Source organism: Acomys minous, assembly GCF_964271855.1.
Source record: "Acomys minous genome assembly, chromosome: 2".
Taxonomy (NCBI): domain Eukaryota; kingdom Metazoa; phylum Chordata; class Mammalia; order Rodentia; family Muridae; genus Acomys; species Acomys minous.
The window spans coordinates 76,964,162-76,982,455 of NC_140484.1; the positions used below are offsets into that span (position 1 = coordinate 76,964,162).

Below are 18,294 nucleotides of genomic sequence, written 5' to 3' on the forward strand. Positions count from 1 at the left end.
ATAATTCATCAGCGCAATAAAGTGGTCTGATTAAAGAGCACCTGTAGACAATACCATGCCTTCTAGTCAACCATGTGAAAGGTAATAGGATGCTAAATCGAGTACAATAATTCAACTCTCTGTAAGTTTGAAAGTTTCCCAAAAATAAAAAGGGAGGGGCTATAAGACAGTTCAGCAGGTAAAGGGTCTTCCCCCACACACCTGGTAACCTGAGCTAGGTTCCTAGAATCCACGTCAATGTGGAAAGGGGAAACCAAGTCCACAAACTTGACCTCTGACATCCAAAAAAGGGCACCTTGGCAAATGTGACCCATATACATGCAATGAAAAAACATTAAGTTTAAGGGCAGAAAATAGAAAAGAATTTAGATAAGGGTAGAAGGCATAAAAAATGGGAAGTTTGAAATTTTAGTTGAAAAATGGAGTGAACAAGGAAAAGCTGGAGAAAAAGCCAACTAACAGGTCTTGAAAATAAAAATGGCCCTGGTCACTACATCAAGACAACATGGCTAGGGTACTCAGGGTAGAAAAGCAGCCAGCCTTGGCAGTTGGCTGTAGCAGAGCCCTCATGGCAGGCGCATCCCACTCCTAGTTCTCAGCTAATTTTGGCTCAAGGGTACAGAGAAGCCCTTGTCTCTAGCTCTGAGGACTGTCTACTTGTTGGGTCTCCACTGTGATAACAGTTTTTAGCCAGATCTTTAAGAATATAGCGGTGGGCCAGCAGGATGGTCTCGTGGTTTACCCTGTTGCCAAGCCTTCCCATATTGAAACCCATATGGTAGGAGAGAAGCAACTTCCAAAGCAGTCCTCTAATCTCCAAACATGTCATGGAACGAGTGTGCACACACAGGATATGTGTATGAATATAAAATGTAACAAAAATTTTTAATAAAAATCTAGTCTGAAGCTGATCATCAGAGCACATGCCTGAAATCCCTCAGGAGGGCAAAGGGGAAGGCCCTGAGTTCCAGGCAGGCCTTGCAAACTCCTATCTAAAAAAAGAAAAGAAAAACACCTTTCAGTGTTGTGTCAGAAGTATGAGGTATTAGCAAAATAGAAAAATAGGAGACCAGAACCTTCAGGAATACTTGTACAACATGTGAGTGGCTGGGTGGACTATGGCACATCCTGACAAAGTGACAACCTTTATGCCAAGGATTCTGGTCTTATCCAAGTTTTGGTAATAATCTCCCTCTTTCATTCTTTCCTGGGTCTTTATAGCTGTGCTCCTGCTGTGCTGTTTCCACTGTTTTGTTTTGTGGTTTAAGAGCTTATCTTCAAAGGCTAGGTGGCTGGCAGAGGTACAGGAGGCCCAGTTAGGACAGAGCGGGGAGAGGCAGCTTCCCCGAACCAGAGGCAAGCATGGCAAAGGTCTGCCCAAGCAGAAGGGGCTGACTGGGAAGCGCATCACTCTGATGCTTCAGACTCAAACAAATCTCCTTGTCAGCTGGTTCAGAGAATAAACTTCTGTATATTCTTCATGCAATACAAGTCAGACCTCAGCTGACAAAAAAGATGGCTCTGGGCCCAGTTCTACACATCAGTAAGTCCCCAGAACAAATTAGGCGCAAGAAGAATTAAAAGGAAAGAGACTCAATTAATTATCAAACTTTAATTGATAGACTAATCTTACAGGATAAACAATAAGACAGCTAGTCAAGATTACACATTAAAAAAAAAAAATCCAGCAGCGCAAATCTAATAGACTAAATACGTTCATCTCCTCCCAAACAGGCATTTTGATTTAAAAACAAACAAGAACAGAGTGTACAGCACAAGGAAACATAGTACTTATATACTGTCAAATACCTCTGCAGAACTCTGTGGGAAGGGTAAAGAAGGTTCTCACACACCAAGAAAGCAGAACCACCCAGCCAGGCAGGTAAACTCACCAGCTATCCTGCACACCAGAGGGCTCCTGTCCACTGTCACCTCAAGAAGGCTTCTAGGCCTATGAAGAAGGAAGCGAGCCTGATCCTGACTGGAAGTAACTTTACTACAAAGCCTGAAGACAGAGGGACCATCCTTTTCCAAGGGACCAAGGCTGAACAGTGGCAAGAAGCAACAGAAAGCTGGCTCCCTCGGCAGTTGGATGGAAAGAAGGACAAACCTCGGTATCTATCTATCTATCTCCCCCTTCCTTCTTGGCTCCTGGCAAAGGAAAGGACAGGCCGACTGCAATAGTTCACAATGTTCCTCCAGGCACAACAAAGAGGAAATATTCCCTTCTGGGTGAGATATGGCAACTTTTCTGAGACATGGCAATGCAGCAAAGTTCATCTCTTTGGCCCTCACACGGGAAAGCAGCAATTAAGGAGCTACTTAGGACCTGACCAGGCAGGCCCCTCCTATGTCCACAAGATGTGAACAAAGTGCATCTTTAGCCCAGTCAAACTTCATCTAAGAGCCAAAGCTACCCACAAAGGCCCACCACAAATTAAATACTTCTCACTGAGAGTCCTGCAACTCTGAGTCTAAGTGCCCTGAGCTGATGGACCCAGGCTCAGCAGCAGTTATGTGGTCACATTTTTCTGCCAAGTTGCCTCAGGGAGGAAAAGGAAGGCATGATGCCTGTGAGGGCAGCCCTGCAGAAGGACCACCAGTGCCACCTGTAGATGGAGAACAGCCCTTTAAGTGGCTACATGATGACGGGCCTGGGAGAGGCCCCCTCATGATAGCACTCCTCTCCCTAGCCTCATGCAATGCCACCAGAAGCCTTCTCCTGGAGAGACACCTGCATGCCCTCTCATCTGACAGTGAAAGAATTGTACAGAAATAATCCTGAGGGAAAAAACATACTGTGATGCTACCTAAAGGGAAGAGCATACCTATTTGCTCACACAGATTTTTGTCAGTATACTCCACATGGTAAGAAATATATAAAGACTGTTCACAGGGACTGAGTGACAAAATAGCAAATACTGCTGTGACCCAGAGAGATCTGAACACTTATTCCCAGGCTTCTGGCACTGCCTGCCCTGCCCTTCTGAGAGTTTCCGGCAAGGCCTTCCATGCTGACAGAGTCAGGAGCCAAAGCTGAAGCAGATTCAGCAAGCTCTGGAAAGCAATACTCCAAATAGCTCTGTACGAAAAGGTGTCATTTACATTATTTATAGAGAATATCTCCAAGGAAGGAAAAAGCACCATTTTACTAAAAATGAAAAGGCTCACAGAGGCTTTGGTCCTCTTGACATGACACCAGCCTTCGTGAGAAGCAGTCTGGCCCTCAGGCAGCAGGAGGACAATGGCAGGGCATGTGTCCTGGGAGGAGGTGGCAGAGAGCACTGGGACCCACACAGAAAATGGGGGGGGGGGGGGCTGGCAGGAGGGGCCTCAGAACCAAGGTAGGGACACAAGAGGCCTGCTCAGAAAGACCAAAACCGGGTATGTGGCACTGTCAGACAAGTCTCAAGGACAGGAACATTGGCAAACAAATGACAGTATTCAAGCCAAGAAGATGTTCTACCTGCCACTTGGTTACTTCCTTGACAGACCTGCCAAGTGCAGGAGGAGGCTGGGACAAGGAGCAGAATGCACTTTCTCCAGGAACTACAGGCCAAAAAGAACAGAAAATCCACGATTACCACTGAGGCGCTGAAACACAGGCAGTTTCTTGGACGCTGCACTTCGCATATGTTATTTATGCGCCCGAAAAGCAGAGTAGGTTTTCCTGTCCAGATGCATAACTTGGCACTGAATACACCACAAAAAGCAAGTCTGTCTATGTAGGCTGGATTCCCAAACTACAGCTTAGAAGGGAAGGGCATAAATATCGTCACTAACTGGCTCACAAGGAAAAGTCATCTTAGGTGAATACATGCGAGTACATTTCACAGGATGAGGGCGGGTAACAGCTTAGAGTCCAAAGTGTGACGCTGGGAAGGTTTCTCACCAAAACTCACTACAAGAGGCTGCTACCAGTGAGAGGAGAACCGTGATGACGGCGGCAGAGAAACAGCCACCAGCACGAAGGGGATCATCCACCAAGAGGCTGTCCTCACTTCAGAGCCAATCAAGGCTCACAGAGAAGACAGCAGTTCACATGTACAAAGAACATCAGGGCTGACACCAGGAGAGCAAGCTGGTCCTGAAAGCAATTTATCCCATCTCTGTTGTTGGAACACCACTTGCCAGCCCACTGGGTCAAAGGTCTTCCATGAGAAAGGCAGCATCAATGAACCTGGATAAAGGACACTTGAACTGAACGCATGAGCAGAAGGACCAAATGGAGAAGTGTAATCCAAACAACCAATGGGCTGCTTAAGGAGATCTGGGAGGCTTCCCAAGAAAGAAAGAGTGTTATCTGTGGCTACATGGCAAGCTGGCTCCTCAGAGCAGGAGGTCTTGGAGCAGCAAGTCCTAGGCTGTGGGAGTAGGCAGGGCCTCAAAGCCAAGCTAAAGGAAGGCTGTCAAAACCAGCAGTGGAATTCCCCAGAACAGGGAGCCAGAGGGCAAGACATGTACATGGGAGTCAAGTGAGACACTCTGCTGCTCCACGGACCCCACAGCAAGGTCGGAGCGCAACCCCAGGACCACAGCAGCTCTTCTTCCATGTGCGTTCCCAAGCAGCGGCACACGGAAAAGCGCCTGGCAAGGAGGTGAAGATGAGGTACCAAAAGAGAAACTGGCGTCTTTGGGTTTGAAACAAAATCATAGGGAAGTAAGAAAACATTAGGAAAAAAAAATCATATCTGAATCAATGAACACACACAAAAAATTATGGCTTACTAACCGCCCCCATTTTGCATATAATTTTAATACCAAGGAAAAAAGAAAAAAATAAAACAAAAACAAACAACCCGACTCATCACAATGCAGTCCAAATGTTTGCAACCAAAGACATCTGAAGATTTCAGTTTAAATCACTTCTAAAAACCAAAAAAAAAAAAAAAAAAAGAAAAAAGAAAAAAGAAAAAAGAAAAGAAAATGAGAAGAGAAAAAAGAAAACAACCAGAAAGCTTCTGATTATCCGTCTCAGCACGACTGGCAGATCTACTCTCCAACAGACTTAAGAGTATTCCACACATGTTCGAAACTTGGATTTATTAATTTCCACCATACTGACTTTAAAAATGGTATGAAGCTGACTGCAAGAAAGGGAACTGGTGATTTTAAGTTCAAATTAAGCTAATGGTGAAAGTACATCACCTCTGGCTTCAGTCACCACATCACCTCAGATTGAATAGAGATTTTGTGTGTGTGAACAAAGTCCCAGAACTCTGCAATCCAGGGATGCTGCAGACCTCTCCCGGCAATGTCCTTCACTTTGGGTCAGTCTCCTGGGCCAGAGGTGAAAGTGCTTTCAAAAATACTGCCACTTGCCCAGCACAGTGTCTTTGATTGCATCCACATATTGAGTTGGAACCCAGTACACCCAGTAGTAAGAGGCTTCCGTGGGGCCCAACTGAAACGCCTGCAAGGGAAAAGGAAAAACCAAGCGATGCTTCAGAGGAGGGTGACCAAGCAGGCAGAACAACAGACGCAGGAGGGAGGGGAGCAAACTGATTAAAAAGGGAAGGAAAATAAAACCAAACTGTGGACATAGGATGATTCTCCTATGCTTCAAATGGGGATGAGGGATGTGAAAGGACAAGTGGGGATGGGAAGAGTTCAGTTCAGCACAGCCAACTCTAATGCAGTAGTTTGCAAACCTCAGTGTCCATCAGAACCATCTGGAAGACTTGCAAAAATGGACTGCAGACTCTAGCCCCTGGATTCTAGTTTGGGAGGCCCAAGGCAAAGCCCAAGAAACTTCTAACAAGCTCCCAGGTAGTTCAACACTACTGGTCCAGAGGCCACAGTTTTGAGAACCGTTGCCCTGGAAAACATCGCTCACACACAGGAAGCAGGTATGGATGTCCGAAGCACACTGTGTGAAATGTTAAAATGCTGACAATAACCTATACGCCCACCAGGAAGGAAGGGCACCCAAAATTCACAGTGGTGAGGCCTATTCATACAAGAACTGGGGTCTTCTGTTAGATATGAACAGACCATCTCTAACTATACTTATGACAGATCACAATGTTGAACCTAAACCATCAAATTGCAGAAGGGTATATACCATATTATTTATGAAAACTGAAAGAAAAAAAAAAGCCCATAACACAATACGCCATCTTGTTCATGGACATATGTATAAACAAAAGCACTGACAGATGAGGAACATTCATGATAGATTACAGTAATGGGGATGGGGAAGACAATGGGGACAACATCACTGTTGGTAAAAAAAAAACTTTTATTTAAAAGATTTAAAACATGTTACAAAATATTTACAACTATCATATTTTGGTGATGGATATATGGTTATGCATAAAATATAAGGTGTGTCCTTTTCTGTATCTCTAAAACATAACTCTAAAGTCAAAGAGCACTGTGAACTGTGACACACTACTCTAGCTAGACAAATAGCATCTGCAAGAAGAGGAAGTAAATCTTTCATTAGGATAAGGGGAAACGTGCTACTTAATGGCATTAAAAAAGACAGCAGGGGACTGCTGAATGTACTTTTAACATTTTAACTAAATTTAATTTAAGCAAAATTCTAAACCAGTATTCATGGACACAAATTCCTTAAGAGATGTCTAGCGTGGTCCATTCACCCTATCTGCCTCCCTGTCACCAAGCTGCCTGAAAAACAGAGTCTGCCATCCTCCCAGGGTCAAACTGTTCAAACAAATGTTTCAAAAAAAGAGTGAAAGGATCAGGCTAAAAGTATCAATACTAATTATTAAAACAGAAAAATAACTAAGCAGGCAAAACCAATGTTCTCTTGCTTCAGAGGTTACAAAGAGGTAAGGGCGTAGAGGCTGCTTCACTGCCAGGAAGAAAGCCCAAGAGCCTATGTCCAGCAGCTGCAGTCCCATGGCCTTGCATTGGCACCAGCCAGCTGACCCTGAGCAGGCAGAGAAGGACCACAAGCTCTGCATACTACTGTATCCGAAATCCCTATAACTGACTGTCCTCAAACAAGTAGACTGTCAACACATTTCTGTACCTACAGTCCAAACAATTAGCCGCTCCTCATCGAGGGGGAAGGAGGAATATGGCAGCACCACTATAAGCTAGATGCTAAAAACTGCCCCTGGAAAACAACAGCAGAGACCTACCCTTGATCTGTTGCTAGCCCAGGTCAAGGGCCTCTTGTAGCAACTTTGGAATCTAGGCAGGCAAACTTCATTTGGAAAGTGCTTGTTTTATCAGTTCACTAGACTGCCTGCTTTGTTCTGCAAACTGATGGGTTCCAGGCAGAAGTCGCAGGCTCTGGCCCCTATCCTTCCAAAGGGATCCCCGCCACATGGGCATACGCCAGGCATGGCAGACCACTACAAGAGGGAGATTTCTTGGTGTCTTTACAGCATCATGGCTGGGGGACATGTTCTCTTTTATAAGAAAAACAAAACTTAAAATGAAAATCCTATGCTCCTTTGGACAGCTGGGAGACTGCAAAAAACAAAAAACCAACCCCCCCCAAACAAACAAACAAACAAACAAACAAAAAAAAAAAACCAACGGGGAACAAAGTCACAGACACAACTCTCAAGTAGACAAGGGTCTTTACACAGTCTTCTGAAGACTGTTTTCTTTTCAGCTAAACATGCCCTGTGAAAAACCTACTTCCTGCAAAATGCAGAAGCAGGTGGCAGGCAGGCAGGCGGAGGCTACTCACCATCATGTGGTAGTCTTCATGTCCTTCAATAGGTTCACTGACCACGTTTTTAATGGAGCCCATGGGCAGTTTCTCAGTCCGCTCTAGGTTGAAAGAAAGACAGCAGTTACTCAAAGGTCGACTTGTCCCAACTTCTCCTGGCCACAATAACTCCTCCCATACCAGAGCGGCTGGACGGCAGGAACTCAGGGCAGGCACCACACTTTCTGGGGACAGAACAGCAGCTTCTGATCGATCACCTAGCCTGGCAGGGAGCTGGGAAATATGGAGTACAAATGGAAACCAGAGTTTGGTGATGGTATGGTCAAAGTCTGAGGACACAGCTACCTGACTTGTTATGACTAATGATGATTATTAATAACACCTCAAAACCCCTCTCTTTCCATAACCCAAACCCAGCATCAACTAAGGTATTGAATACCTAAAAGAGGCAAAGTCATAATAAAATCCATAACAAAGAAGCCAACAGGAGCTCGCCAAGCTTCCAAAGCTAGTGCCTGTGCCAAGACTCACCAGCCCTCTACAAACAGTTTGTGAGTCTCTCAAAACATTCAGGTCTTCATCTGACTGACACTGGAGACACCAGCGATCACATGGGAAAAAGAACATTTTACAACAAGGATGGCAGGAAAAAGGAGCCAGCAAATGAGGCAGGCTTCAGTGAGCTGAGCCAACTGCAGCAGACTAGTTTAACAGTGGGAAGGCACACGAGGAAGCAGCAGACCCCTGAGGTGCAGGCAGCTACAGTCAGAAAACTGTCAAATCAAGATGAGAAAGACTCCATACAGCCTTCGCCAAAAAAAAAAAAAATCTAGAAAGGCAGCCAAGTAAACAAATGTTACCAAATGGAACTAGAGATTTAAAAATACTGGGCTCCCTTTAATGCCAGCACTCATGAGGCAAAGGCAGGTATATCACTGAGTTCAAGGCCAGCCTGGTCTACAAAGTGAGTCCAGGACAGTCAAGGCTACACAGAGAAACCCTGCCTCGAAAAACAAAAAAACAAAACAAAAAACAAACAAACAAAAGACCTTGACTTCAGAAAACGAGGAACAGGGAGAAGGGACCTGAAGACGTCATCTACTTTGTGGCTCTGAAATAGCAGGCACACACAGACAAGACCAATGGCGTCCTTAAGGTTGAAACTTTAAAAATACTTTCACTTTGAAATGCCTAGAGATTTCATATGATCATACATTTCTGACTTTTGGCCCACAGCTGTAATCCCAGCACTAGGAGAGGCAGAAGCAGGCGGATCTCTGTGAGCTCAAAGCCAGCCTGGTCTACAAAGCAAATGCAGGATAGCCATGGCTACACAGAGGAACCTTGTATAGAAAACCAAAAATAAAAAATTCTGACTGTTCTTCAAATTCCAAACCTCACAAGGCAAATAATGGCAATCACCTAAGAACTCTGCCCTACGAGCAGGGTGTGGCAGCTAGCTACAAGCTGGGAATGGTCTCCTGAGCAGCTCCATGATCTCACCCTGCTTGTTCCCACACAGACAGCAGGACATTGTGTGCGGCAGAATTGACGGTCCCTTACTCAACAAAGTGCCCATGGAGAGGCCAATTAGCTGCTGGGACAGTCACTTCACAGCAGTTTCTTACTGAAGGGAAAACAAGCCAGTGGCTTTTAGCCACTTCCCAGAACAAGCTGTGCTTCTGCAAGCCCTTTTGATGCTAGGTGACAGCCCTCCTGGGCAAACAAGACACCTACCCCCACTCCCCCAGGGCTGCTCGGTTGATAAGGAAAGGCCTGGCTCAGAATGAAGAGCTCAGCCTTATCCACAGTGAAAGGCATGAGGAGTCCGTGCCATGCTCTTTTAACAAAGCTCCAATCTCAGTGCATGAGGATGCTTCCAGAGTGCTGCCTGCACACTGCAGCAGGAAGCTAGCTACTCCTAGAGTTGTAAAATCTCTAAGCACAAGACTTGAGGCTAACTAGACCCCTTGTCTACACCTACCCTCCTAGACACACGGCTTCCTAGACCAGACTGGTCAGCTGCTCTGAGTCTGGACTCACAGCAGCAGAGAAGCCCAGCACAGAAGACAGCCATGTGCATCAACAAGCAAACGAAGTAACGAAGACCAAACAAGATCCCGAAGAAATCCCAAAGGCAGGGCAGCTAACCACTGGCAAAAGAGGATACGATAGGCTCTCCAGAACAGAATTTGTGAGCAAAGCCCACACAAGCTACTGGAATAATGGAAAAAACTTTTTAAAAACTTGTATGGCTGTACAGTTAAATGTTGACTGAAATGAGCCGGCCGTGTGGTGCACACCTTTAATCCCAGCACTCAGGAGACATAGAAAGGCAGATCTTCATGAGTTCAAGACCAGCCTGGTCTACAACTTGAGTCCAGGAGAGCCAAGGCTATTACACAGAGAAACCTTGTCTTGAAAAACAAACAAGCAAACAAACAAAAAAAGAGTTGCCTATAAAAAACAGCATAGCCAGTTATCACAAAATGAGAAAACTCAAAGCACTTTCAACAATTCAGTCTGTTCATTTTAAGAATCTAGACTCATGTTTTAGGTAATAAAAACCACACTCCCAGCCAGGTGTGGTAGCACATGCTTGTAATTACAGCACTAGGGAGGCAGAGGTGGGCAGATTGCTATGAGTTTGAACCCTGCCTGGTCTACAAATCGAGTCACGGCTACACAGAGAGACCTTGCCTCAAAAAACCAAAACCAAACAAAAAACACCACACTCCCACCACCTGCCCAAGTTTTATTTTTGTGAAACTTGGTTCCATTTTCTGCAACCTGGCCTTGAAACCAAGTCTCAGATGATGGGACCTCTATTCTCCTCTTTAGCATTTACCTCAAACACTCAATATCTACAGTGTTGGCCAGAAACAGGTGAATTAAGCATGCTCAGGTCCCTCTCAGGAATCTAACAGGACAGACAAGTCAGAGAGTAATGAGTTCTCTGGGGACACAAACAGAGCGCTTGAGGAGCAGAAGTAGCAGCAGTTCACGTAGAGAGTCAGGAAGGCTTCCTGAGGCAGATTATTAATCCCAAGGACATTCCAGGGTAGGGCCCAGCGAAGACAAGAGCCGTGCAAACCATGAGCTGGGAAACTGAAGAATGTAGCTCAAGCACACGGGACATGAGGGCTGACACAACAGGCCAAGGACTTAGGAGTGGGGTATGCTTAGACTTCTCACCTGGCCTTGAAGGGCTATGAAGGTTTACAGGCCCAAGAACTAGATAAAAAAGCAGTACAGCAACGAGGAGGACCAAAGATAATAGATGGGGACAAGGAAACAGAAACTTGTTTCTAGTGTAACTTTTTAAAAGATGCTAGTAGCCTTTACCAGTATGGGAATGGTAGGGAAAGCATGTAGGTAACACTATAGTGTTACCAACAAGGAATTGGTAGAGATGGTGCAACCTTTAATCTCAGCACTCAGGAGGCAGAGGCAGGCATACCTCAGAGTTTAAGGCCAACCCGGTCTACAGAGCAAGTTCCAGGACAACCAGGGTTACACAGAGAAGCCCCACAGTCATTAATACATTTTTTATATATATAAATAAAAACTACCAGGAGAAGGCCAGAGATACTTCCCAGAAACAGCCGGATTGAAGTAGATAGTGTGCACAGGCAGGAGCTGGGTGACAATCAGCAGGCAAAGGGGAAATTCTAGGCAGCAATTAGGGAGACTTCACTTCTAGGGTCAAACTGACCTATAGGGGCCAAGCAGGCACATGAGCAAAGCTACTAAACATTAGATGGGCCATGGGGAGCGTGGTGGATACCACTGCTCAGTCACAGCTCCTCAATGCAAGTTCTAGTGGTGAGATTCTTTGATATTTTCCAAGAGAACCTTCCACTGGTTTTAGAGAAATCTGATTTGTACATACCCATAAAACCTTTGCCTAAAGACCAGACTTGGGTCACATGCTTGGGAACTCTTGGTTTTTGTGTAACTTAATTGCCAATACTTGAAGAATGGTTTCTGAGATCAGACTAAAAAGAATGAAGGGTATGAGGCCAACCAAGAGGCCAGCATGTAGGACAGTCAAAAGCCAGCAACACAAAAAGCACAGTGAGGAGAAGGGCTCCAAGTGAAAGCCAGCGTCGGTCAGGAGCCAGTGCTGGTAGGCACGAGAGCAGGCAGGGCAAGGGACACCAGCAAGGCTGAGACAACCACAGTACCTTTAGTGCCGATCCACAGCTGGTCTTGCTCTAGCTTAAAGGTGAGTCTCACTTTCCCTCCAGATTTATTATACATGCCTGACAAGGGCACCGTTGGCAGGCGCTCCTAGGGAACAGAGCACAGTGAGAAAGGGAGGGGCAGTAGGACAGAGGGAGGTGAGACAGAACTTGAGGCCATGATTACAGCAATCTTAGACTGTGAAGTGGCTCCCTTTGAGGGGCTCAGAAAGCAAGCCAGCTTACCTGGGCACCCTTAACAGACGGCATTACATCTTCAGGTTTTCCTTTGTCCAACACTTTCCTGTGTTGCTACAATATAAGCCAGAACAGAGAGGAAAATGAGACAGCTGACTACATTTGAGCCAGGCTTCTATCTCTCACACAGACAGGCTCAAGCAGTCGTAATGTCTGCTTGAAAATTTTTAGTATCAACAGACACTGCAGAGCAAATGTCTTCAAGGTTGTTTGTGTTGACAATGAAATGCCCCATAGCTGTGCTAGCCTCTGACGACCGAGCCCTGACCTGTGGCTAGCAGCATGAAGACGTGACTTCTCGATTTTATTTATGCTTCTACCCATATTACCCATAGCCACCATGTTAGATATAAGGTCCACAGGCTAGGTAGGATTTCAAGGCTACAGATTTAAATGTCTGGCTCCCTTCTCTCCAGGGAAAGCACTAACCCTCAAGTTAACAGGCAGGAGAACAACATCTGTATTCTTCACCTCCAAAGAAACTCTGAGTAGCCCGTGTAGGTATAAATGCCACGCAGGGCCATTCTCCCATTATTATCAAGAGCCAGATTATGGCAGAAGTCTTCTCTGCCCCACCCTCAACCCAGCCACAAAGAAAATCCAAGGAACCACATTTTGAAAATAGAAATGCTGACTCCGCTATAGCCTACATTAAGAAGCCTCCAAGCCCACTCCTCTGACCTCACCCCAGGACTCAACAGCTCCAAGCACATAGCTCTTAAATGCCTTCATTTCATCTCGTTTACATCTTAGCTTTATAGGTACAGTAGCTGCTCAATAAAGCTAGAAAACTGTAGGCCATTAAATGAGCCAAGGGTAAAACTTAGTCAAATACAAGCATTAACAGGCAATGGGCCAACCCAAACCTGCACTGGCACAGAACACTGTGGTGGGGATTGCTAGCAACGACTGCGAGTGCTGCTGACATCAGCCTCTGGTTCTGGAACGCACTGATTAAAAGCCTAATGAGGGAGTGGAGCCTCATTAGGTCGTGCTATGCCGTGTAACTAGTGGCATCACCAAAGCAAAGCAGCACAGGATGGAAGTATACTTGAGTCATGCCTTATAAGTACCTTTGGGAGAAGTGTCCCTCAACAGTGGTGAGCAGTTCGAAGCCTGTTAAGCTACCATTAGTAACCCAAAACCTGTGTTTACAAGGCAGGTTATGCACTAAGGATGTGACTGGAGAAAATACTCACATTTCCTTCATAGATGTGGCAGGGGAAGACAGAAAACACCAATGACCTCAACGGATTACAGGAAATTAGGACCCAGTATTTAGGGATGAAAGTGGCTTATACAAACATTTACTTTTAGATGATAATTCAACTTTACATCACTTATCTAAAACTCTGTGGAGGTGCTGCTTTGTAGTAAAGCATGTTATGTATTTACAAGGTTCCAGGTTCAATCCCTGGCACCAAATACAACACAAAATAAATTCCCTATGGGAAAGGTGGGGTTTTTTTGTTTGTTTGTTTTTGTTTTTGAGACAGGATTTCTCTGTATAACAGCTCTGGCTGTCCTGGAACTCTCTCTGTAGACCAGATTGGCCTCCAACTCCCAGAGATCCACCTGCCTCTGCCTCCCAAGTGCTAGGATTAAAGGCATGCACCACCACCACCCTGCTTGGAAATGTGTTTTGAATTTCAGACTTTCAGAGATTTTGTAAAGATAACACAGTTTAAAAATATGTTACACAATATTCTCTATTGTGTCTTGGGTAGGAATTTGTCAACAAGCAATATTTCTTTCAAACATATTAGTATTTCCATCAAAAAATATTAAGAAAAAAGTGTAATTGTCCCCACAATTCTGTTCAATTTTGTTGCCAAATTTATAAACATACTTCTTTTGGCTACAAAGTAAACACAGATTACGGATGTCTAACACAAAGCCGCCTTTCTTTTATTGTTGGCACAATGACTTTAGTGTCTACTGTCACTCAAACTAATGTTGGTTCGAGTCAGATCTACTCTGTTGAGGACATAGAATAAAAAATACATGAAAGCAGCCTGGGGTAGCTCAGTGTGGAGTTCCTCCTACTGCCATGCACAAGACTCTGGGTTCAGTCCTCTGCAGCACACACATACAGACACAAACATATCAGCAGGGATGATGGCACGTGACTGAAAACTCAGAACTAGAGAGACAAGAGGAGGGCTACAAATCCCAGGCCGACCTGGTCTTCAAATCATGCTTCAGGCCAGTCAGGGCTAAACAGTGGAAGCCAGTCTCAAAAACCATGCACACAAAAATGATTAAGAAGCCAGGCGTGGTGGCACATGCCTTTAATCCCAGTACTTGGGAGGCAGAGGCAAGTGGATTACTGTGAGTTCGAGGCCAGCCTGGTCTACAAAGTGAGTCCAGGACAGCCAAGGATACACAAAGAAACCCTGTCTCAAAAAACAAAGCAACAACAACAACAACAACAAAAAACCAAAATGAGTAAGAGAGATAATATAAAAACTCAGGCAAAGGACCACAATGAACACAAAACAAATGTATCAATATCTTCTTATTCAGCCTGGTTTGGTTCCTGAAATGGTCAGTTTTAGTGGAATCTCCAAAATCGGTCAAGCTCCACACCTATCCAGAATTGGATAGAATCTGAACTTGAGAGGCCATAGACCAGACACACACACACACACACACACACACACACACACACACACACACACGATCAGTTGTAAAGAATAAGGGCTTAATTCTAACACTGGTCACATTCTCCGGCACTAACGAGGAGAAACACACGCCTGGTTTCTTTCGCTATCTAGCTGAGGTCTCCCTCACCAAGGCCTTATCCTAAAGCAGGAAGACTAAGGCACACTGACCCGCCAGATGACAAAGATGCACATTTCAGGTAGCTGTCAACTCCACTCTGCTGCACCCAACTGCTCCATAAATTTCCATCATGGGCCCTGTCCAAAAAGGAGCTTATTCTAGGGAGAGTGTAACCAGCCTCCAATTTCCCAGGACCAACAAGCAAGGACACCATGGCCTCACCTTCTGCCTGCAGAGGGGCTCCTTCTTGTTCTCTTCAGCCTTTGCATCCTGCTGCGCAGCATCTTTGGGGGTATTTACTGCTAAAACGTCATTTATAGTTGAGCCGACCACCATGATCTTGGCTCCACTGGCCACTTTTATTTCTCGCAGTGTCTTATCTTCAGGAACAAGCCCCTTATACATAACCTTCTGCATGGCAGGTGGGAGCCCTTGACAAAAGGTGGAAGGCAGGAAAAGAAATGAGCAGGAAATATATGGACTCATCACCTCTCCATAACAAAACAGGAAGTGAATACTGGCTCCATCAGCTACCAGCTTTGTAAACTCGGAGGAGTTCAGGCCACCAGGACTATAGACTGGTAAGCCTTGGTCCTTCTACCTAGACTGAAGGTATTTAGAATTGTTCGATGTGTCTTAGCTACCATTCTTTCCAAGCTGCAAGTCGGAATACAACCTTCTACTCACTAAAATACAGACAATTCTCAAGTGTCAGGGATACAGAAAGCCAGTAAGTTACTGGTTTGTGGCACTTGCAGGCTACATGGGGAAAGCTTTAAAAAGAAATGACTCCAAACAGCAGACCAGTATAAATAAAATGTCCAAACATGAATAAGGCAAAGGGCCACCATTACAGTCAATAACAATGCTTCATTAACTTCCCTTATGAAACTTACCTATCTGCTAAAAATAAAACCCTGGCTACGTGCTAGACCCACTCAAGAGTCTCCTGTAAACTTACTAATTCCGCGGGAGATTGTCACTAGCAATGATAGTCCAACATTAGTTAGCAGACTGGGCCCAACATTCAGATTCTGACTTGCATCTCAGCTCCACCACTTTGGTATCTCTGTCATCTTGGGCTTAATTTTTCCTTCTTGATTAATAATGGACATACAAAGGACTGACTTCAGAAAACTGTAGTAGTGAGGATAGTGGGAGTCTATGCAAGAAAAGGACAAACATTTCTAGCACGACGTAAGCACTAAGAGCTAGAAGGTGGAGGGGGGGGACGCGGGACGGGAAGGGGGCGGGTGGGGGGGGAGGCAGTTGGTTGTCAGCTCCTGGACTACCTGTAATGGAGTAAATCTTCTGCTTTAGCTCGGAACCCGTGCTGTCCAGAGGGACCTTCACGTCGTGTTTGGTCTTGTTCCAGATTATCTTGAGATCTACCAGCTCCTTGCCCGCACCGCCGCCCGCGTCCTCGCCGTTGCTGACCGAGGCCTGGGCCACCGGGTCCCCCGGGGGCTGGGCGGGGGATGGCTGCAGGCTGCCTCGCGCGTCGCAGGAGTCCTCCGCCGCTGCCCCTGGCGCAGCTTCGGCCTCTACACAGTTGAGGGACGGTGCGGGCGCCTCGGTGGCCACGGCCTCGGCCTCCGTGTCCATGCCTGGCTCCTCCATGCCTGCAAAGGGGTTAAAGGGGGGTGGGGTGGGCGATCGCCCCGAGCACCGCCTGAGAGCAGAATGGGCCCGGGCACTGGCCGCGGCTGCGCCACGCTCCACCCTCTGAGACCAGGCCCAGTCCCCCGACCCCCGGTAGCTCCCGCAAGCTCTTCAGCCGCCGTCTGCCCTCCTTCCCCCTCCGCACTCACCATCCGGGGCTCCGGCCGCCGCCATGATGATTGTGTACAACACCCACCGCGCCCGCAGGGGCCGCCGGGAAGAAGCGAACTGGCTGAGATTGGCCCCCGCAACAGCCCCTAATTTCACACAGCCTGGCCGGAAACAGGTGGAGGTTTCTATGGAGACCCGCCTCCTCCGCTTCCCGGGCCGGCCCCTGCCACGCTTTAGCATTCCCGCAGCCGAGGGGGGCGGGTCTGGGAAGTCGCCCGCTCGCAGCGCTCCGTCCCCTAGCGGCGGCGCAGCACCGCCCTTGTCCAGAGGGGCGTGAGCAGCCGGGACCGGCGGCCTGCGCCTTTAAGTGGCGGGGCCGCATTCGCTGTGGCGAAATTTGATTGGTTGGAATGAGTTTCCTCCCCCCCCCCACGCCCGGCCTCGCGGAAGTGACGTCAGAAGAAGCCCACGTGTGTGAGTCTATTCCACATGGCGGCGCTCCTTGAGAGGCTTCTGCGGGCCGGGCCACGCGTGGTGGCTTTCTGCCACCCCGTGGGACGGCGCGAGGCCAGTCTGGGCCCAGATCCCGGGGCCACGGTGCGAGTGCGCTTCGCTCCCAGCCCCACAGGTAATCCTGGCGGACGTGACGCTGCCCGCCGCAGCCCACCGCCCCTCCCCGCCCCGGAACGTTCCAGAAACAGTCCCTTCCGGTGTTTTTTTTTTTTTTTTTTTTTTTTTTTTTTGCGCGACCCCATTTTACAGAGATGGAAATGGAGGACTACGATCTGAAGTGATTCACGTTGCTACAAGTTTTCTTTGTTGTGTTGTATCTGTTTTGCCTTAATGCACCCAGCGTGCAGTTGGCATAGACTGCCAAGCCCTCTGCGCTAGAATGCAGTGGTCATTGAAAAGTTAGGGCGCCTGCTTTGGAGTAACCGGCGTTCTAATGATCGTGACAAGCGCTTAAAAAAGTTACTTTAGAGTCTTACGTATAGTTCTGGAAACGATGAAGCATAGTGTTCCCAGAAGGCATTGCTGACGAGGTAGCATTTGAATTGAGAACCAAATGCTTGAAGCCTAAGAGGAAATGGCAGGCACAAAAAAAGCCAGGATTTGCTGGCAGCTTCGCTTTGCCAAAGGCCCAGCTCTAAGTACTGTCATCCCCCGCCCTCCAGCCTTCAGCTCAGGCCACCTTCTACCTACCTCACTCCGAGCAATCTTCCATTGTAGGCCAAAGGTCAGCAGAAAAAGATCTTTGTCACAGAGTCCCAGGTGCATAGGAATTGACGCGTTACTTCTGGGCGGGCAGTATAGGTTGTGGAACTTTTAACCATATGTGGTAAAAAACCTCAGGGTTTTGTTTTTGACACAGGGTTTCACTGTTGCTGGCCTCAAACTCGCAGAGATCCACCTGCCTCTGCCTCCCCGACTGCTGGGATTAAAAGTTTGGACCACCATGCCCGGCAAAAGTTTCTCAGTTTTGTTTTGTCTTTGCTTTTTCCAACAGGGTTTCTCTGCATAGCCTTGGCTGTCCTGTATCTCACTCTATGTAGACTAAGCTGGCCTCGAACTCACAGAGATCCGCCTGAAGCCCCAGTTCTTAATTACCTGTTGTGATTCTGTATTTAGGAGTAATATAAA

General features: G+C 46.7%; 2 protein-coding genes across 4 annotated transcripts in view; one reads left to right on the forward strand and one right to left on the reverse strand.

The window, feature by feature from the left end:
* Window positions 1-1,593: 1,593 nt before the first annotated feature.
* Window positions 1,594-17,912, reverse strand: UBFD1 (ubiquitin family domain containing 1). 2 transcript variants are annotated; one of them, XM_084771918.1, is made up of 8 exons: window positions 17,857-17,912; window positions 16,692-16,814; window positions 16,173-16,502; window positions 15,103-15,311; window positions 12,085-12,150; window positions 11,842-11,947; window positions 7,673-7,755; window positions 1,594-5,413 (listed from the first exon to the last, which is right to left on the reverse strand). In XM_084771918.1, exons 2-8 carry the CDS (start codon window positions 16,714-16,716, stop codon window positions 5,303-5,305), a joined length of 930 nt encoding a protein of 309 aa, XP_084628044.1. In that variant the 5' UTR covers window positions 16,717-16,814; window positions 17,857-17,912; the 3' UTR covers window positions 1,594-5,302. The 2 variants fall into 2 exon arrangements, with proteins under 2 accessions (XP_084628044.1, XP_084628043.1); XM_084771917.1 differs by lacking the exon at window positions 17,857-17,912 and having other exon boundaries at window positions 16,692-16,995.
* Window positions 17,091-18,294, forward strand: part of EARS2 (glutamyl-tRNA synthetase 2, mitochondrial) — a 31,368-nt gene continuing 30,164 nt past the window's right edge. Inside the window, exon 1 of one of the 2 annotated variants that reach the window (XM_084771915.1) lies at window positions 17,091-17,281. In XM_084771915.1, the coding sequence (XP_084628041.1) occupies window positions 17,143-17,281 (139 nt within the window). In that variant the 5' untranslated portion in view covers window positions 17,091-17,142. Of the gene's footprint in view, window positions 17,282-17,717; window positions 17,891-18,294 lie in introns of those variants that run through there. The other variant, XM_084771916.1, reaches the window with a different exon arrangement.